General features: G+C 39.3%; 1 protein-coding gene across 2 annotated transcripts in view; it reads left to right on the forward strand.

The window, feature by feature from the left end:
- LOC125768351 (uncharacterized) overlaps positions 1-22577 on the forward strand; it is a 108579-nt gene that overhangs the window by 69441 nt on the left and 16561 nt on the right. For both annotated transcript variants that reach the window (XM_049435875.1, XM_049435884.1), the window contains 7 exons: positions 92-187; positions 1121-1256; positions 1351-1484; positions 2269-2440; positions 4781-5216; positions 5870-6084; positions 12690-13531. In XM_049435875.1, coding sequence (XP_049291832.1) covers positions 92-187; positions 1121-1256; positions 1351-1484; positions 2269-2440; positions 4781-5216; positions 5870-6084; positions 12690-12880 — 1380 coding nt within the window. In that variant the 3' untranslated portion in view covers positions 12881-13531. The remainder of the gene's footprint in view (positions 1-91; positions 188-1120; positions 1257-1350; positions 1485-2268; positions 2441-4780; positions 5217-5869; positions 6085-12689; positions 13532-22577) is intronic.

Here is a 22577-nt window from a genome sequence, read left to right on the forward strand (position 1 = left end):
AATCATTCATTCAATAAAGTTCAATAAATCAACAATCCCGATCGAGTGCTTATTGATTGATGGTTTTCAACTGTTTTCCTTCACATCTTAGGTGACCTTTCTCAAAGAAGAGAGCAAAATTTTTGAGTATATTAAAGGACGAAGCCCACCGTATCGAAACTACAGTATACCTGGAGCGGAAATTGATGTAAGTTGTTGTAAAATCATTGTGATCGTAACGATGCAACCCATAAAATGTGCCTACTGCAATGGTGGTTAAATCGAAAAAATCATGATACTCGTTTGATTTGTTTTTTTTTTTGTTTTTTTTTGAAACACAAATCTGTAAAAGCCACGAAAAAAAATTCTTTCAAATTTCTTGTAAGGTTTTTTTCATCCTTAAAAAAATTGTGTCAATTTTTCTGCCTTTTTTCCCCTAATTCACACAAATCTTTTCTTGTACTAAAATGAATCGACCAACACAAAACGTTCTTTAATGAGCCACAATGCGGATTTTATGCACTTCCCTTACCATCACTGGTGAAGTATTTTCCACCACGAGCGGAAAAAAAATAAAAGGAAATTTCAATAAACACCTATATTTAACGTCTACATTTTAAGACCTTTTAGCAGACCGTCTCTGCAACAGCGATCGGCAACCATTGGCTACCAGGGTGCCCATTACCGGGTGCCCATTAAAAAATCGCATTCCCATGTACAGGTGTCCTAGGGCAACGGGACATTACGGTCGGTCACCGGCAATCGCTTTTTTGGCTGGCTTGTTAAAGGAAAGGAAACGACGTCAATACGTTCACCGTAGTCACTGCCAGTGGGTACCACAAAATCACCCAAAAAACGAATATATATTTTATTACCACGATCTAGGCGTGGTGGTCGGAATGTCCGCATCTATCGGCTATCCGGCCAACGCCCCGAAAGAAAAAAAACCATTAACTCCTTACGTACCGCTTAGGCGCCGAATCATAAACCATTCGCATCGTAAAACATAAAGCATTAGCATTAACCTTACCCGCCTGGCCTGGCATTCCTGGTGTGTTTGCTGGCAATGTAATTAAATGTATATGTACTTCGCCGTCTCGCATTTCATGCCTTTTTAACATTCATTTTCGCTTTCTTGCAGTGGAAAAAGGTGACTCCTTCGACGCTAACGCTAAAGAATGTCGACTACGATGCATCTGGTTCGTACTATTGTGAAGTGTCGACCGATACGCCCATCTTCACCAAAGCATCCAACGATGAAATGCTGCACGTGATGTGTAAGTAACACACCCATCCGTGAGAATATGAAACCCTGTCACCTACTGACATGTTATTTTGTTTCGTTTCTTTTCCATGTCCACTCATCTGCAGTACCACAGAAGGGACCACCGACGATCGAGTTTGCCAAAAAACAACTTTACTATGGTGATATGCTCATTGCAAACTGTACCACATCAAGAGCCCGCCCATCACCGCACATTACGTGGTTGATTAATGGTAAACAGGTAAGAAGAATACTAGTGTAACGAAACGCATTCACTCTTCAAGCTGTACTTGAAGTGCTTTGTTTTGTTGTCCTTATGTCACTCATGTCAAATACAGCTAGAGATGGAAATAATAACTCATTTAGATGAGTTAACTCGGGAGGCAGTGACTCACATTATTGAGTAAATTCTTCGACTGAAGCTTCGAAAAGAGTATCTTAAATATAAAATTGATTTGATGTAAAAGAATCACTCGTAAATGAGTGAGTCAAGAGTCGCCACAAAGATACATGACTCTTTCCTGAGTGAAATGATTCTTTCATGAGTTATTTAACTAATGAGTTATAATACTCTTTCATGGATGAGTCAAGAGCCGTCACAAAGAATCATAACTCTTTCCTTTTCTCATAACTCATGAGTCACAATACTCTTTCATGACTGAATCATGAGTCGTCACAAAGAGTCATGACTCTTTCCCGACTGAAATGATTCTTTCATTAGTTTTTTAACTCATGAGTCGTAATACTCTTTCATGGCTGAGTCAAGACAAAGAGTGATAACTCGTTTCAGACTGAAATGATTTTTTCATGAGTTTCAATATTAATCCTTCATTAGTAATCTCTTTGAGTGAGTTACATTTAACAACGAATTATTATGATTCTTTGTAGAGATTCGAATTAACTCACTCATTCATTCTCACTCAGTTTGTACATCACTGCTTACAATCTTTCTCTTCTCTTTTCCGCTTGCTTTTTTTTTTCTTTTCGATGGTTCAAAAATTTTAAACGTGCAACAAACAACACAGGTGGATGACTCACACGTCCGGCAATTACATCATAATTCAAAAAATAGCCATCGCTCGAAGGTGCAGCAAACACTCGGACAACAAACGACAGTTTATCACGGGAAGGTAATCGGTTCTGGTGCCAGCTCATCCGGCAGTGGCAGCTTAAAGGAGCTAAAGCAACGGACAAAAGGTAACTTTAAGCCCTCGATTAAAGATCCGTAAGATAGGTTAAAAATTTGCTTAAAATTTAAACAGTTTGTACACAGTGGTGGATCAAGCTCCTTGGAGGCCTTAGGCGGAATAATTATTTGGGGAGGTCCTGTCAATACAAAACTGCTGATAGTGAAGGAAAATCATTTACTTGAGCTTTGAAGGAACCTTTTTTTAGCTTTATAAGAAACAAATGGCATTTTACATCGTCTAATCTAATGTTATAAATTCAATGTGGAATATGATTTACTTACCCGTTATTTTACTTCCATAAACCAAAGGAAACCATTCACTTCCGAAGAGCAAAACTGCTTCTTCGCATGTCCTATTGCTTTTAAGCACGACCATTTTTTTTTTCTTCAACTTACACACTTTAAATACACATACACACAATTAAAACACCAAACTCGCCTTGATTGGCCACATTTTTAAATACACAAATTTAGCCAATAAACAACAAACTGAGCTTGAGAGATTCACATAACTTTTTTTCACTAAAAAAAACAACTAACACTTTCATTTTCTCTGTGCACAAAAGCACTTAAACACTTCTCGTTACACTTGCTCTTTAACACAACACCATACTTGCCTTAAGTGGCCACATTTTTCAATAAATAAATTTACGAAATAAGCTACAAGCTCATTAAGAAATACAAATCACTTTTTTCACTAAAAAAAACAACCAACACATGCATTTTTCACACAGGATTATACACACTTTAATGCTCTTTGGCACATTTAAAAAACCACATTTAAAAAATTGACCAAAATTTAATGGCCAACTCAATTTAATTGATCAAATTTTAAATCACACGAATTTACGCAATAAGCTTTACACTTACGACACTTTTTATCACCAAAAACAATTCCCTTTTTCACTTTTTTTTCACTAAAAACATTTAATTTTTTTTGTCACTTTTCACTACATGTACCGAAAGTTTTTTTTTATTAATTAAAAATGTTATTAATTAGAAGAAATTAACACGGAGGTTATGAAATAAATTTAACCACCACTCATTTATGCCATGGTTTTATGATAGGACACTGCACAACACAAATACAAAGAATTTGCCTGCTTAGTGCACGCATGTACTATACGCACTGATTAAAAATTTCTTTACACACTCACACACGAACCCTCCGGCGTTAGCGTACAGCAAACTGCGCTGAACACAATTACAGCTTTAGCGTTGGCGTCAGAACGCAAATTGCCCGCGCAAATATAAGCTTTATCTTTTTCGGTTTTTTGCGATCTTTTCCTTACAAAACAAATATAAAATAGTTTTAGAATACAATAAGCGATACACATTTTGCATTTACTTTGGGAAGAACATACTGTTTGAGAGTTTTATCCCTCTTTACTGTTCAAGAGTGGCCTTCTCCTTTCACTAACACTTACTAACACTTACAGCATCACGGAGCTGTCACAAACCCAACCCGACGCTAGCCACAATTTCAACACGCGCAAAACCAAAAAACTTCACATTATAACATCATATTAACACACGAATTGTTGTACAAACTATTGTTTGCATCGAATAAGATACTTTACACTACTTTTTTGGCACCAAATAATAAAAAAAACAACGCTTGCAACATGTGCTTTCTACCGAGAGTTTTTTTTTTCATAACACTGACGCGTCGCTGTCAGATCGCTACTGATCTGAGTTTATCCTTATCTCACGATCATCATCTCTTCCGCTTCGTTATCACGTCACACCAACACAACGATAAGTAGCGAAGCGCCCAATTAACCAAATCAGTGCGCTTCATCGCTCTGTCTTACTGACAGTCACACGCGCTAGAGCGAGAGAGCATGTTTATCTGTCTACTTGCCGCTCGCGCGATCGTATCTCTCGCACCTTTTTCTTTCGCACGCATTTCTCTCCCGCTTGAGAGAGCCTCGTATAAAAAGCCAATGCCACACAACTCTTCGCTCATTTCGATCAAATCTGTTCTTACATTTTTAACAGTGATTGTGATTAGTAGCAAAACGCTTTAAACGCGTATTAGTTCGATCGTGTGCCAATAAATTAATTAGAAAAGAGCATCTTTTCGCATACCACCGTGTTGGTGTGTGTGATATGGCTAGGAGAAAGGCTTCTGCTACTAACATTCGTTGACATTTCCGTTCTTCGAGGCCTCTCGGACAGGAGGTGCCCTAGAGGACCTCCTAATCTGCCTACCTTTAGATGCGCCACTGATCGTATAAGTATTTTACCAAATATTTCAAGTGGAATAAGTTAATAATTTAAGTACTATTCTTTTTCCCTAACTTTTTTCGATTTTCTTTACAAAAAAATACTAAAAAATCACGTAGCGGTGGAGAATGACTTCCAGGACAAATTGACTAAATCAACCAGCTCCATGGGTCTCGGTGGTGGACTCGGTGGCGGTAACGGTGGTTATTCCGGTAGCTTCGAGATTCAACCTAACATCGGGTACAACAGTTTCGAAAGTGGCTACAACTACGGTATCAAGATGCATCATCCCGGACGGGAGCGGAGTGGCGGCAGTACGATCGGTTTGCTGAACGGTGCATTTGGTGGATCGGCCTACGGCAGCTTCGGCGGTATGGCCGGGTTGGGTTCGCTCGGTACCGGACCAGGCCTTGGCACGCCGGACATCATCGTGGAGGAGAGTGATAAAAAGACTTGGCAGCGAAATGACTACAACTATAACTATAACCAGTACTACGACAATAAGCAGCTGCAACAGCAACAACAGCACTATGATAATGGCTACCGAAAGCATCGGTGAGTAAGAAAAGGCATGAAAACCTAACCTATTATTGAACTATTTCACCTCCAGAGTGAAAGTGTTTGCCAAGTGTCGATTCTATAGCACCACGTCAGGGACATCAAACAGGCAACTGTTGGTTCTGTTACCAAGCAAGCTGATTATAGCCTCTCAATAGTAGCTAAACACGAAACAGTAACTTTCCCCAAGGCCTTTACCGGACGACGCAGAAGCTGTCTCCTGCGAAAAGCTACTCAGTAATCGTAGAGGAACCAAGAACAACGGCAAAAAAAAACAATGTTAATTAATTATCAGTCAAGGCTTTGCACGACGCTTGCGTGTCCGTTGATGGTAAACGATTATATTTCCAACCGGTATATCCCAGAGCACATTCTTCTTGGAAGATGTCAGTGAGAGGCAACGAGGACATCAATATATTGGACCAATTAATATGTCCGGAAGGAGAACATGGACCAGAAAGGAAGAAAATAACATATTCTAGCAACATCTACCGAATAGCACGTTATTGTGTCTTTACTTCAAGAGATCTCTATCTCCACAGATCAATTTCTCCTTTCCAATATTACAAAAAACCTGTTTACTTATTTTAGCCGCTTATTAGTTTTGTTGATAAGAACATGTTTTGGTATTTATTTTCTTCAATTTTTAGCCCCTCTTTCGAACACAAATATCGGCGGCACGTCAATGAGGGTGAACAACGCAAAAGCCATCGTGTGTTTGCCTCCTACAGTCAGCTGTCGATTCGCATCACCGAGGCTTTAACGAACAACTTGGGGCGGATAGAGATCACCTGCCTAGCAACAATTCCAGCGCATGTAGAGCCGGGCGAGCAGTACGCCGACTATAAGACTTCGTTGATCAAACGTAAGTAAAATAGTGGAATAAAAACGCAAAAAAAACTTTACATCCACAGAAATTCGCCCATCCTTTCGGTCGAAAGATACACAGCAACAGATCGCCCCATTCGCAGTGTAAGCAACAACGGAAAACCCACCATACCTTAAACCACTGCGCAAAGCATGTATCAGCCCTACTACCAGCTGTAGCCAACGCAGCGTTCCGTGTGGTGGTTTGCTTATTAAATGAAATCTACTGTTGACAATTGCCTGCTGGTAGCATCAGCACACCCAGCCGTGAACCGCTTGAAAGGCACTTTGTCTGTACCTTTATTTCAACCACCCCACTACTGCACGGTTGAGCGAAGGGCAGATATTTTTTGGGTGTTTTTTTTATTTTTGCTTATGCTCCAGTCGCTTCTGCTTACCTTAAAGCAACGCTATTTCCAGCTCAATAAACACCTGAACAAAAGCAAACGCTCGAAGCTAAAAGTTGCCAGTGCAGATAGCGGTTAGGCTGATGGGGAAATAAACAAAAGATTGCTATCTTCTGAAAGCAAAACCACAATCTTTACCAGCATCAGTGAAAGGCATCCACCGAAAGGGCGACCAGCGACTTTTATTTTATTTTTCGTTGTTGTTGTTGTTGTTGCTGTTTTGTCTTCCTTGTTTTTTATTGCCGTTCTCATCCTCGCCGAGTAATTATTTGGGTGCTGAGCGGTAATGCACGCGTTTTTTTGGAGTGTGGAATGCGCAATACCTTTTCTGTCACTTTCTGTTGCGAAATGTTTACCATTCATGAACCTGCATTAATTTCAATGTCTCGAATACTTTGCCGTGTAGAAGCACGGTTCGAGCATGTTCGAAACTTCGTATACGTTGGAATATTTGTTCAGTGTCCTTAACGTTTAATTGGTTTTTTGCTGATAGCTATGATTTTTATAAAATTTTCCATCTCCCATCTGTATCAGGAATTTGAAACCCTTTTTTGGTTGAGGTATACAAGCACCTACCTGGGATTTTATCAGACAGGAACGGGGTATCGAAACCCATTCCGACCGTACTCCCCGTACGATAGGGATGACTATTCAAGTCAAGGAATGCCAGAAATGGCTGGCCAAGACTACTTTCCGACCGTACTCCCCGGACGATAGGGATGACTATTCAAGTCAAGGAAAGCCAGAAATGGCAGCTCAAGACCTCTTTCCTGAGATTGTAGTGCCACATAAGAAGAAGGAGTAGGTACCTTAAATCGTACTTAAATGATATGGAGCGCTACGCTTGACTAATCCTGATCTGTCTTTTTGACAGATGTTTTAATAACGTTTTATAACTTTATAACGTTTATATAACTTTATCGAAAATTAGCACCCGTTGAGAGTGTTTGAACTAAAGATGGGAATAATAACTCATTTAGCTGAGTTCCAATACTCCAAGACTCAGAGATCAGAGATTCACATTATTGAGTTGATTCTTTGAGTGACTCTTTCAGGAGTTATTCTTAGAGGAAGCTGAGTCAAAGGTCGCCTCAAAGAGTCATAACTCTTTCAGGAATTGAAAGATCATCTCATTAGTCATAATACGCTCTCATGGTTGAGTCAAGAGTCGCCACAAACAGCCATGACTCTTTAATGATTGAGTTAATTCTTTGAGCTACTCTTTGAGGAATTATTCTTGGAGGAGGTTGAGTCAAAGGTCGCCACAAAATGTCATAATTCTTTCGAGAGTGAAATGACTCTTTTACGTGTTATTCAACTCATGTGCGATATCACTCTTTCATGGCTGAGTCAAAGGTCGCCACAAAGGGTTAAGACTCTTTAATGAGTGAAATGATTCTTTCATGAGTTTTTTTTTTAACTTATTCATTATTTGACTCTCTTTGAGTGAGTTAAATTGTACGAGGATTTAGACCAATTCTTTGTAGAGACTGGAACTACTAGGATCAATGTAAAAGGTGATGTCTTATACACATTTTTACCTATATATACTATCTACGTTATTTCTGAAATTGACGATGATTCCAAAAAAACCCCATGAATTGGTTGACCTTCGAAGGGAAACTTACGATATACTATTTAACCACCAGTGTGTAAATCCTTGGTGTTCTTGCAGCATAATCGCAAGGAAACAATAAGCCCAAGGAAGCAATATAAACGCAAGGAACGAATAACGACCAGGCGAATACGTCCTACCGTACCCGACGGGGGTAAATATGACAATTGGTCGGGTCATCCTTTTCCCAGCGCCCGAAGCATACAGAATGTAATAAATTTATTTCATTCTGGTAATGTCAGCTGAGCAAAAACCTATGGCAGCATCTGGAACAGCTCATCACGTCCCTATCCTCCATCGCGTTGTGGGAATAACTATCGAGGAAATGTGCAAAACCGGGAAAACAATCCACTATGGTACGAGTTAGCAAAAACTATGGTCATATTTTGTTGTACTGTGTGAAGTAAGAGCAAGAACTTATATGTATAAATAAATACTTGATAGCAATGTAGTACCAGAGACTAGTAGTAACTACGTTCGTAATTGAATTTATTTTAATTTTTGCTATTTTTGCACCTAATTTTCGTCCGGATTCCATAATCCATAGTCCAGCCTGTCTATCTCCACGTTCAGTCAAGCTTTGTGCACATTCTGCGCAGGACACGAGCTGGCTAGAGAGAATGAGAGTACTGTGCGGATGGATGCGAACGATAGCCATCATCATCAGACATGGGTTGACATCAGTTCCAGGATTTACTTTTGGGCGCACTGCTATACACCACTCACTAACTTTTCGTCAGTTCCAATTTCTACATGCAACTCCAATACCTGCCTCCCAATGGGCATCCACTCTCCTGGAATAGTTGCAATTCTCACAACACGCACACGCCGGAATACGTCGAGCGTGATAAAGTGAGGTTAAAAAGAATGCTCACGGATGCACCCAAGTGACCCGCAGGATCTCGTGGGAACTTTGTGGCGTTAATTTGACGACTTTGCCTTGGGCTTGTCTAGAAGATAAACTAAAAGGGAAATAAAGCACACTAAATCTAGCACAGCTCACCAATTAATAGAGTTTTACATAAAAGTGGGAACTCAACGAACCCTAACCCTAACGAACATTGATCCCCCAAAAACATAGAAGGAATCCAGAGATCTCTGTTTATCCTTTGGTAGTTGAATCATTCTTGAGTATAAAAAAAATCACGAAAGAGTTAAATAAGAATGTGTGAGTTAGAATTTGAGTTAACTCTCTGCGGAGAAGTTGCTCTTCAAGGACTCTTCAAAGAGTGAGTTAAATGGCAAAAGCTCATAATTAAAACTCACTCACTCACGATTTAATTCACCATATTGCTGATGCTATGAGCAACACTAGTAGCCACTGATCTGTGGAAGCAAGTACCGTATTGTATGAAAGCATGTTTTGCACCAGCCCATGGTTTTCTAACGACTAGTCGCCCAGCTGTCGTCAAAATTCCCCAATGGGAGCAAGGAAGTGAAACGAAAAGTTGATGTCATGAGTAAAAAAAAAAAACAAGTTCTTATCCAAGTAAGCACTTCCTTCGCATTCTTCTTTAAGGGGATGTTGTTGTTTTTTTTCTCTTCTTCTTTTCTTTCGTTTCAACAGCAAAAGCTGGAACAAAAGCAACATCATTAACAAGAAAAAGGTTCGCGCAACGGTGCCGGGGCGGGGGGTGGGGGGGGGGGGAGGAAGTGGCGGCACTGCGCGAGTAATGGAGGAGACGAGCAAGAAAAGAAATGAAGTATCCTCTTTTGTAGTTGACAACGAAGGCATTCATCATTGTTTATTTATCTTTACTTCGCGTTTGCGTTTGGTGCAATGGGCTTCGGTTTTGTTGTTGTTTCCTTTGCATCGTTTATTTTACCCCTTTTTTTTGTACATTTCCTTCCCGCGAGCTGTTAGCGAGCAGCAGCAGCAGCAAAGGGATGGCAGAAGGTTCAACAGAAGAAACGCCTGGCTGATGCGGGCAACAGTTTATAAGTTGCTTTAGAAGCGCAACAGGATTTCCTACACAAAGATAACGAGTTTCGGTCATTGCCTTACAGTTTGTGGAAATATTCCACTCCGACGTAATTATTGTAAAATAAGCTGTGGGGATATTTTGGGGGTGGCATTTGTTCTCAATTCTGTTAAATTATGATACTTATTTAGTTAATATTTCTGCATAAAAACGAAGATACTTGTTACGGGAGTTCCATTTGTGCCTGTGTCTCGTCTGACCTTTTAGATGTCTTTACACTGTACAGATGAGTTTCTGATTCTACTTAATATTCGAGATGCGAATACATCTTCCTATGTGACTTAGCTCTTGATTTATCTGGTTATATGCAGATACTTCACAAACTTTTTTTCTGCCTCTCAACCACTCTGAACTATGGCGAATGCAACATCCTTTAAAATATATTTTCGAGTTCTCAGTTAAAATCAAACTAAAAGCATACAACACCGCCCAGAAAAGTAAACGTTAGAAACAAAATTTTTTATTAATTTCACTCATTGCAACCTTAACCGTTGGTGCACTAAACTGAACCTCTAAAAAAACAATTTGTTTTCTTTGAAACTAAAACCATCTAATGAGCATCATCTATAAACAGTTTCGTTACGTGTTTGGACAGCAAACGAAAAAAAAATACATGAAACGCTACTAATCACTTCTCGTAGTTCAAGATTTTTTTCCCTCCCCCACCGACTGCTATGAAAACAGCAAGAAAAAAAACACATTTTCTTCTGCCTGTTTTCCACCCTTATTGTGTCGCGCTTCCGGGAGGGGCCGTGAAGCAAATAATCAACCCGGCCCGCCCCGTAATAGCTTCCATTTGTCAAAGCTCTTTTACTTCCTACGTAATTTACCTCTTCCCTTGTTGTTGTTTTTTTTCTATCATATTCCGCCGCGCTGCAAGAAACCATTGATGCCGTTTTGGTGTGAGGGAACAAAAAATCGTTACCTACCCCTTAAAACCGTGCCTTATCCCTAATGGTTCGGTGGTCATTTTGAAAAGTAGCTCATTTCGGAAACCGGCACCCGTGTCTGTGAAAATTCAATTAGAAAACATTGGCTACAACAATATTGTGCCAGTAGAACAGCGAAAACCCCGGGCGCTGTATAAAGAATCATGGACCTGCTGAACATACCCGCTATGTTATCTACTTTATCATCTTTATGTTTTTCTTTCTTCGGTGTTTTTTTTTTCTCTTACTTATTTCTATCATGCTTTTGAGCTTTTCCGCACATCTCATCCGCCAAAGTGCGATGCCCATTATAGTAAAATATATTTTTTTATTTACTTTCCACTCTTATCTTAGGAAATGAAGAGCAAAATAAAATTGCACAAAACAAGAGAATTTATGACCTGGCAGTATCTATTATCTTTTTGCACACCACCTCAATACCTATTTGCTTTATCATTCGTAATGAATTACAAAAATTTAAGAAAAAAAAACTCCATATTTCCGTGGAAAATTAATAGTATACCGTTCGTAAATAGTTATTCAACATTTTGCAAGATGAAAGAAATAAATGCTTGTGGGCGATCTTAAAGATCTTAAGATGTCCTAAGGCGCCATTCTTCAAATACATTTCTTACACACTTCAAGATATTGCGATAAGAACAGAGAACAAAAGTCTTATCATTGCTGTGATGTGTTTGTCAAACTATATATTAGAGATTCCTACCACGCTTTTACTATATTTGCTATAATGAAAGCTTTATCTATATAGAAAGCTATATACCAAGCTGAGCTATGTATTATCTCTAGTTTATTGTATGTTAGCTCAATTTAACTTACGGTACGACGTGAGAAAGAGAGAGAGAGAGAGACAGAGAGATGGTTTAGAGTGGGAATCTTAAGTTGAAACGGAAGATTAAGACAAAGCTCTTTATGCTATAAAATCCTTGCGGTGAGTAGTGATGGGAACTTTGGAATGGCAAAGAATCAGTTAAATAAAATTTAATCAAGGACGTTTAGATACGTTACAAAGTGATGCGGAAAGGACCAAACGAGATGACATTACACTGATTAGGAGAGAAAGTGAGGACATGGCTAGCCACCGAGAGGAAAACTTATCCAGAGATATGAGTCATTACTGATATTACCGGAATTGTGGTTATTAAATATGTGATATGCCTTAAGACCCATACATTCGTTGTCTTGATTTGCATTCGAACATGAAAAGAAAATAACCTTTGCCACAAATTCAATTTCAAACCCAACATAGACATCACCAGAACACATACCTTCCAATATATCCATGAGCAAGTGCTCAGGTGCTCGATAGTAGCAAGAACCATTTCTTGGATGACACCGAGTACATCACAAATAATGGAATAGGACCATTTCTAGGAAAGCTTTACCTCTCAAGAGAGATATTGAAATGACTTAAGAATATTATATCTTTATTCAGTTTTAGCTATTTGAGTCAGTCATTATTATACTACTGAAGAATCCGAATATTTGGTAGGATATCCTCTACCTACTGACCTACCTATTCACTCACATAATTATATAAATTCTAAAAGTAAGCTTCAATTTTTAAAAACATTATTCTCAAAAGCTCCCAAAACATGTCAAGATTCGTGTTGCATTAATTTATTTCATCTTTTTTTTTATTTCCCTTACAGTCGATATTGAGCAGAATGATCAAACATCACCCCAGCCGTCAATGAGCGGAATGGCTGCATTCGGAAATTCTGGCGCCGCACAAAACAGCTTCCATTCGGTGCCCGTGCGCAGCCGTTCGGCCGTAGCTCTTACCGGTGCTTTATTGGCGCTGAGCGTCGCTTACCGCCGCTTCCGACCACAGTTGGTGTAATTCGCATCCCTTCTAATACCAAACCACCCCCCAAACAAAACAAAAAAAACGGTTACGCCTGTAGTAAAGCGATCGCACAGATCGCACAGACGATGTCGCTATATAAGCTCCAGAATGTTTTTTTCCCCTACCACGCCCCGATGCCAGGTGTCCAGGTTACGTTTTCTGCGTATGTGTGTTTTTGTGTGGGAATTCGAATGTGTGCATATGTGTACGGTAACAAGCGTGTATTGTATAAAGTGGGTTTTTCGCGTATCAAGTTTTCTTTTCCGCATGTGTTAAAGTTACCGGGAAATCATATTGTTCATCCAGCATTGAACCAGCATAGAATATGGTCCAGAAAGCAGAAAACAGATTGCTGTCGTAATGCGCTACGCACAAAGAATACGCAAAACGTTCGCTGTAGAACAAGTGAGGCTGTGAAAAGCTCCCGAAACATCCAAGAAAAATGGTGTTCCAGTGCGTGAGTGGAATAGTGGGCTGACCGCAATAATGCATTCAGTAGTGAAAGAAATTTTGTTTAAATACCACCACCAACCAACAATCAACAACCCGTTTCTGGAACAGTATCAAGATCATCAATAAACGTGTCAATCACTTTCATGGTTCGTAACCATGGACGTTTAAAATAAAACCATTTTTAAAAGAAAGGTAAGTGAAATATTTCATGATAAATGTCTTTTAATCAATATGGTTTGCCATTTCTTTCCAAATTATATTTGCTTTTCTCTATCGTTTTATTTAAGTTTCAGTTTTCCATCATTTGAACTAGTGTTGAGTGAATCTGATTCAGATTCCTGAATCTGATTGAAACTTCAAACAGAATGGTTGACACTGAATCGCTATTCTGAAGATTTATGAATCTTCAAAGTCTCATGAATTCTCAAACTTTTCTGAATCCTCACAGATTCGGGGTAGCCTGGTCCTGTTTGAGTTTTATTATCTATAGCTGGATAGTCGAGAGTGTGAAGATTGTGAGAGTGAGACCCTCACAGAAGATTCATATGAATGACTCTTTTCATAACTCATGATTGGAATAACTCATCACAGAAGATTCATATGAATGACTCTTTTCATAACTCAGGATTTGAATGATTCCTCCCAGAAGATTCATATGAATGATTCTTCTCATAACTCATGATTGGGTTGATTCCCCACACAAGATTCATAAGAATGATTCTTTTCATAGCTCATGATTGGAATGATTCCTCATAGAAGATTCATAGGAATGACTCTTTTCATAACTTAGTACTTGAATGATTCCCCACAGAAGATTCATATGAATGACTCTTTTCATAACTCATGATTGATTTGATTCCCCACAGAAGATCCATATGAATGACTCTTTTCATAACTCAGGTTTTGAATGATTCCTCACACAAGATTCATATGAATTACTTTTTTCATAAGATTCATTAAGGAAAACACTCTTTTAAACTGCATTGTGTTTGATTGGAAACTATCGCTCAACCATGTAAATCCATTTAGCACTAACGTTAAATGATTAATGTCAATATCCACCACAAATGGAAATAAAGAACGATTCATCGATGTGCACTTATGTGCTCCAAACAAATGTAACGATAACTGGAACACCAACAGGGAAGCAAGGATGTCCTTTGCCGGAAAGAGTTTGCATTTTCACTGCAACGCTACGGTGAGATTGAGGGGAAGAGACCGTAAGTCTCAATTCAAACATTCAATCGTTTCGAACTAGCAACGAACAAACAATGCCAATATCGGTGTCAGCACAAACCGAATGTTTCTACCGCCTGTGCCGCAACCACAGGCAACCCTTGTGCAGCACAATCGGCTTACGAGCAAGCGTGCCGTGACAATTTCTGATGCGGTCTTTGCGGTAAACCGGTTCGATTTTATTGCACTTGATTGCAACTAATGATGGGATCGATCACGGCAGTAGGTAATCTGCACCCACCAATTAGCTGCATCGCACCCGGCTTGAAAGATGTGAATAGTTATTCAAAACTCGTACTTCCTTCAAAAAGGTCCCGTCAGTACAGTGGTAGGAGAGATGGAGAGAAAAACTAATCAATATTGTATTCAATTAATTTCTATTGTCGATTTGTATTGGGTTAAGGTGGAAATAATCGTTGGTGAATAAATGTAAACAAATTAGCTACCGCAAAGGCTATCATTTAGCAATAATTTCATACTTGATAAAATTAGTATTTGTGTTTAATTATAAAATATGAAGTAGACATAATTTCACCACCATAACAATTTACTAGTGATGAGCAAAATGCTGTTTTGGTCGGAATCAATTCCGGAGCTCTCCAAATTTCCCGGAATCGATTCCGGATAGTAGGTTCGGAATTGGATCCGGAATCGATTCTAAAATCGGATCTCGAATCGGGTCCGAATCCAGAATCAGATCCAGAAACAGATCCGGAATCACATCCGGAATCGGATCAGGAATCAGATCCGGAATCAGTTCCGGAATCAGATCCGGAATCGTATCCGGAATCAGATCCGGAATCGTATCCGGAATCAGATCCGTAATCACATTCGGAATCAGATCCGGAATCGGATCCGGAATTGGATCCGGAATCAGATCCGGAATCAGATCCGGAATCGGATCCGGAATCACATCCGGAATCCGAACCGATTCCGAACACGGAATCGAAACCAGGTAGTTTTGGTGATTCCGAGTGTCCATCACTGCAACTTATTTATCTTCAAGAGGCTCTACACAACGTTCCAAATGTTCTACACAAATCTACCAGAATGGTAAACAAACACAAACAAAGCAATTCATTCCATTCGCATTATCATCATGGTCAATCATGATTATCATGTTTTCTACAGCTTTATCCCAGTGTCCTGTATAATACGTAGAACGCTGCCAAACCAGCGCTACGTTAAAAAGTTCATTATCGGTGATTTTTTGTATGTCCTTCTATTTCAAATGAATAAATGGTGCCCAAAACATTAAGAAATCAACACCGAATCCCCGTGGCAGGAATTCTATTTATTTATTCAGAGCTTGCTATCCTCGCTGTTATTACCAAGCCGAAGAACGTAACGAGGAACTTACCAAGCCGAAAGATTGTTTGGCTAGCGGAGAAGAAGAGTCCGATAGAATAGGAACGAAGTCGATTTTTACATGTTTTTTTTGCGTATCTTGTTTGGTAGATTTTTTTACCAGAATATTAAACAGTGGTGTGAAGTGACGAGCAGTCACTTGGTGCCGCCATGTTTTATCCTTATTTTGTTTGTTTCGTCTAGAAACACGTTACAGTAAGCTGTTTTTTGCGACAACTTCAAGAAGTAACATTCCAAAACCTCATTGCTTTTATATGGCAGAAATAAACATTCAAAACTACCCACATTAAATTCAATATTTTACATCCACATATCCTACCTGCTGTAGAAAACTATCCCGCGTCATTATAAATAACACCCTCACAAAAACCCCCCTTTAACTAAGCTCACTAAACACTAACTTCCAAATGCGCCCGAAAGTCACCGTACCCGAGATCACAAAGATTTCAATGGTCTAAAAATGGCCGACCTACAAAACGTGCCACCGTGCTATGGATGTTTGTTTGGAAAACTATTTGAAACAATCTGTTGCACGGTTTGTCAGCTCATGGGTAAACCGCTCTCGTCATCCACTCCTCCCACACACACAATCGTTATGCTGAGCAAACATTCTCGGTCCTCCCCCACTAAATTGGGGCTTTTAGATTCAGAAAATTAATTTTCCACGGTTCAGCACGAATCCTTAACACAGCCAAACCGCCAACAGGCAATCCGCCTAATGTGGTTGCAGCAAAAATACCTACGGCACAATCTGAAGCAATCAATAGGAAGGAGAGGAGAAGGGGGGGGGAAGAAGGAAAGAAGAAAAAAACACAAAACTGCTAGATGAAAACAACCGGAAACCCAGATGTTGGGAAAAAGGTTTCATATCCGCTCTTTCATCCTCTTTTGCCCATCTCCAATATTCCTTCCTCCTCAAAAGCTGCCCTACATTCTTTTCCAGACTATCACCCACTCTCCCCCCCCCCCAACCCCCATTATGATATTCGCACACATGCATAGCAAAGACTGTTTTTCCCTCTTGCTTCACATCCATACGTAGAACTTTATTCTCCGTTCGCGACTCATTACGTACCGGGTCGCCCTATTTCCCAATTTCCCAATGTCACTTCCGGTCGGGCGGAAGGCACTGTCGCTTAAGCTCTTACTTTGTTTGTCGCACCCTTGGGGAAACGAAACTGGATAAAAACCCCGCACTGCAATGATTCGAGCGAGCGAGTTCCTAGGAAAGGATTTTTTTTTTGTACTCGGGGCTTATGAAAACTAACTCGTTCCAACTACCATGGCCACTCGTTTCGTATGTCATTTGAACCTTTTTTTGTCCTCGCCATTGTTTGAAGAAATTGACCAAAGAGTTGTAAGTGTTTCTGTAAAACATGGTCACAAAAAAATGTCCAACAAAACTTTCCACCCAGTAACGCTCTAAACTCATTTCAATTTTCGGTTAACACATTTCCAAAATTCGGGCTATAACAAACAGCAGCGAGAGAGAGAGAAAAAAAATGGTAGTTATAATAAAATGATAATGTACATACATACACACCATGCAAAAGCACACAAACACTCAACGACCATCCCAACAGCCTTTTTCCAACCTTTTTTTTTTGTTCATTCGAAACATGGGAAAAGCGATGACTCGATGTTGGTTAGTGGTACATTAAAGCGTTAGAAAGTATGATCAGGTAATTAATGGAAAGTCATATAGACCTTGAAACAATCAAAAACATTGCCAAATGAATATAAAAACCTTGGCACTGTTTACATTGAAATGCTTTCTGTCGGCTGATTTGATGACGATACCGGTAATGGTTGAACGCTTGCGACGCAAAATCTTGCATTATCATAGCTTTTCATTTTTTTAATATTACTGCTATAAAAATAATGCTATAAAATATTTCTCTTTTCTTAAGTATTTTTTTAAAAAAAAGCTTAGCTTTTTCTAATTTCATTGTTTGATTTTTACAATCTATTTTACGGCAACAAAACATAATTGCTCAAAAACATATAATGGAGCGAAGATAACAAAAAAATACAAAACACACCCATCTTTTGTCCACCCGGCTACCTATTCGTGCAAATATGTGCTCGGTGTATTTAACAACAACGGATGATAATGTTTACCTTTCGCTTGAGTAGCTCTCGGTGTAATGTCACAGAGCAGCACGCAGCGAAAAAAAAAGAAAGGAAGTTTACGAACTTCCCGCATCGTTGCATCGTACCCCCTTCATGTACGTTAATGCGTCCTGCCCCATGCCCCGGTAAAATGGTACCGTGGTGACAAGCGTTCTACACCTAACGGCTGCAAAGTCGTTCCCATGAGAACAATTGTTCTCGTTAGTGATGGTATGCAACGTGACGTGCCATAAGCTGCTATTTATAAAAGATTGCATAACAAAAGCTTATGTCAAACAGCTTGCCAGTGTTTTTTGACGTATTATGTAGGGTTGAGAAATTCCTGGAACCGCTAGAAGTTTGCATGATAAGCTTCTGCTACATTCTTTAGTTGTTGGAATGTATGACTACTTCTGGAATGACTAAAAAATATTTTTTTAATAGTTTAAAACTATTTTTGTTATTTTTTTGTGCAAATTGAACGTGTTTAGGATGTCATCTAGTTGTGTTTACCATTTCATCTGAAATGTTTACATAGAACTTGTCAAATATCATTCAATAAACATGAATGACATTTCAAAATCATCTGAGAAACCCTGTATACTAAAAGATCGCTATCGGCTGTAGATCAGCTTCGTCCGTGAAATATTTCATGAAATTAATTGTTAATCATTTCTGCAATTAGTTCTTGTAACTTATTCAATGAAACTCCTATTGTATTTTTAACAGTTTTAATTAGCCCTTTTTAAAATCGTGAAACTGAGAGCAAAAAATCCAAACTACCTCTTAACACAAAAAAAGAAACATTTTTAATGTAGTTTACCTTTTTAACCACTGTTATCGTTTTTTTTCTCTCTTTCTCTCTCTCTCGCCTTCCGCTTCTAATGTACAAAAATCACACCATAAAAACCACTTCGCCCGCTATTGCTATTGAACATGGATAATTCGAAAATTGCTGCAAGCAATCGATGGCCGATATGGAGCGTAGAATAAATTTCCATCTACTAAAGCGGAATCGAAAACCGCAGCGAATACTGGGTGTAATTAAATTGATTACGGGTGCTTGGAACGCCCGTATCACCGTCATTTGCCTCCTTTGCTTACCTTTGCACGCCGGCACCATCGCAACACGTGTCCTTTAGGAGTGGCAAAGCCCTCTCTCTCTTTCTCTCTTTTTCTCTCTCTCTCTCTCTGTCGTGGTACTTTTCAGGCCTGATTCTGATCCGTTCCACCGTATCTACCGTACCAATATTTAGTGCGCGCCTGTGAAAGCGCGTAGCATTTAATAGCAATACCATCACACGCGCTATCCAGTCGATTTAATTCTAATTTCGTGAAAATGAGTTTTCCTTTCATACCTATCCACGGTACCCGTTGCTGCTAATATAACGCGAGCAATCCATCGCGTGTCGTTGATTATCCGTGAAGCCATCGGCCAAAGGCAAAGTAGATGGAATGTACAGCGAATGGGAAGAAAGCAAAGCATAAAGAAGAAGGGGCCAACGAAAAAAAAACCCATTGTCAAAGAAGTATGCGCCAAAATAATGACCGAAGCGAAACGTTTTTCCGGCTGCTGGTAGAATTCCTGGCCACCAACGCTGTCCGATTTTGGAAAACGAAAAACCGTGCGGTGTTGGTTGGGGGTTTCGTAAGCAAACGAGTACGGAAACACCGGAACGTCACTCAAAGTTAATTGAAACGGAAAGAAAACCCATATCCCGCTCGAGGGGTTTTGCTAACATCGGTTGCTTTTTTTAAGAAGCAATAGGTGCCTGCAGGTACCGTTGTTTACTGTGTTTAGTGGTATAGTTCGAACGGCTATTTTATTGGATCATATCGTACGGTTATGGTTCGGCACTAGGGTATTGCTTAATAAATCGTTTGAAAGGAGTCTTCAGCGTATCTGTACACGGACGCTCAGAAAGTTCCCAATAGGTTATTTATTCAGCTATTGCGAGTAGAAATTTGGTACCATAAATTAAAAGAAAACAAAACTCGGTACACAATATTTCACATTCCATTCTTGAAGTATTGAGAAACCCTGGAGGTAATTCAAGATTCTTAAATTTTGTGAAAACTTTGAACGTTTTTAAACTGATGCCTCTTTGGATATTGCCGGAGTCTTGGTACAGATATCATCATTTTAAAGAATCTGGAGAAAAATAACATATTAAAGTAGACAAAGGTCGTCATATCGACGAGAAATAGCTTTGAAAAGAAACAATCATTTATGTGTCATTCATCATTTACTACGAAAAAGTGACAGTAAAAATTAAATACATCATTAATAACACTCAACTGCTAGTTTCCATCCATCTATCCAGTAATTAAGCTCCTTCCGAAGATAGAGAGAGAGAGAGAGAGAGAGAGAGAGAGAGCGTGCGAACACATTAAAACTCGTCTAGCCGAGAACTAACAATCGATCATCCAACTGTTAGCGAAAAGTAAGCGTGCAAGTTCGTGCAGAAAGTAAGAATAAAAAAATGCACACGCTAGATGATCTATTAGCTGGTAATAGTTTGTCTGACATAGTTGTGATTTGTAACTGGGTGATTTAATAAAACTGGTTAATTGGAGTGTATTAGTCCCCTGTGGAACGTTTCGTTCGTCAATCCGTTTCCCGTAGCGTAACAAGCAATCAAGATCATGAAATTAAGTTACACCTACCTAGGAAGCTGCGAGTCGAACCATCAGTAACATCTGACTAGCCAGGTGTGTTTTGCATGACACAGACACTGACTGCTGATAAATATTTCGCTTCACACCAACAGGGATTTCGCAACTATGTAGCAGCAAAACTGTTTAGTTTCTTTTTTTACTTTGCCTTGTTTTGCTTTGCGCCACGTTCATTAGCTTCATCGATTTTGGCTCGTTGAGTGCGCGATGATAGAAGCGTATGTACACTCTGACCCCGTCACTACATGCCTAGCTCAATTTTCTAAAATTATTTTGCGATTCTGGCGCTACTTCAATAGATTTTTTTTAATTTTTTTAATATTTTTTATTCTTTTTTTAATTTGAAATGCTATTTGAGTGAAAAGAAACTCATTTCAACTAATTCGCAATTAAATAAATTAATTTATAAAATTTTGCAAAATTTCTCAAAAAAAAACTAAAGCAATAGCCTTAGGAAATTTTCCAATTTTTTCAACTTTTTTTAAATTTTTTATTTTTTTATTATTTTTTACTCTGTTTTTTATTTAAAGCATTATTTGAAAGCATTACAGATCATTATTGGGTAATCTAATAAAGTACTCCTCCCGGATATTCAGTCATTGCTACGTGAGGACGTTCCTAATGGAAGTTGATCTGCCGTGTGGAACCGACGTTCATCACATACACCCATTTTTTTCTTTTATTATTACTATTTCCTATTTCATTCCTACGAATTATTCGCATCTTTTCCAAAACTACTAGGCGCCTCCATCGAATCATTTTTAGTATAAAGTACTAGGCGCCTCCACAGAGGTGTAAATTTATTCTATTTCAATTCAAATAGAGTTGGGCCGTTAAGTAACGCCAAGTTAGTAAATGAAACCTCAGTGTTACATTATTATTTTCTTCTTCAGAATGGCCAGTATAACACATACACCACCGGGCAGCCCCGTAAAGTATATAATTGCTGTTAATTTAAATAAAATATTATATCATGATTAGTGATGGGTAAAGTAGCTCTTTCGAATGAGTGAAGCGAACCGCTCTTACTCACCTCAGTGAGTGACGAGCGTGAGGTAGCTCCGCCATCAACGATTTCAGGTCTTCCATCTACGGCTGCATCCGACCTACGGCTCCGACAGGTTCGACTCCACCTGATCCAACGCGCTCTTTGGAGCACAATTCGCTCAGTGAAGAGCGCACTCAGTTAGTGGAGCGGAGCGGTTGTGGTAGCTTTTTTCACACACGATCCAACACCACTTCTAGTCCTTCTTCAAAATATCAGTAATTATTTCACTTCCATAAGCGTAACGTGTGAGTGTTTTTATTTTCCCTGTTTGTAATTAGGAAACATAATGTAGTGCTGGCCGTAAAATGATGGTTATTCCTACCTTACCACAGCTTATTGCCGTAAAAATGTAACGACGATAATGAAGTGCTCGATGTGGTTCGTCGCGTTAGAAACGCACTAAACCCACCATCATACTGCCGGTACATATGAACAGCACTCGTCGACAAGATACAAGTGGGACCGAGTTGCCCTCAATCATTTTGGATTTTTTTTTCTTCTTTTTTGTACCAATATATCCCATGCTCATGCTGCTTCGTTTGACAAACATAATTCGAAAACACACACACACACAGTTGGGCCGAGTGCCCCCCCCCCCCCCCCCCTAATTGGAATACGTATTCTGCTTATTTATGTGTATATACATTCACCGAAAGCCCACTCGAATAACTGAATTTATGATGCTGCCACTGTTGGTGCTTTTGTGTTTGTGTCGCACACCTTGGGAACGCAAAATCACGCCCGGAACCTTTTATTTATTTTTTTGTTGTTGTCGCAAAGAGGTACCGAAATAGCAAC

The sequence above is a fragment of the Anopheles funestus genome, chromosome X (assembly GCF_943734845.2).
Source record: "Anopheles funestus chromosome X, idAnoFuneDA-416_04, whole genome shotgun sequence".
NCBI classification, from domain to species: Eukaryota; Metazoa; Arthropoda; class Insecta; order Diptera; family Culicidae; genus Anopheles; species Anopheles funestus.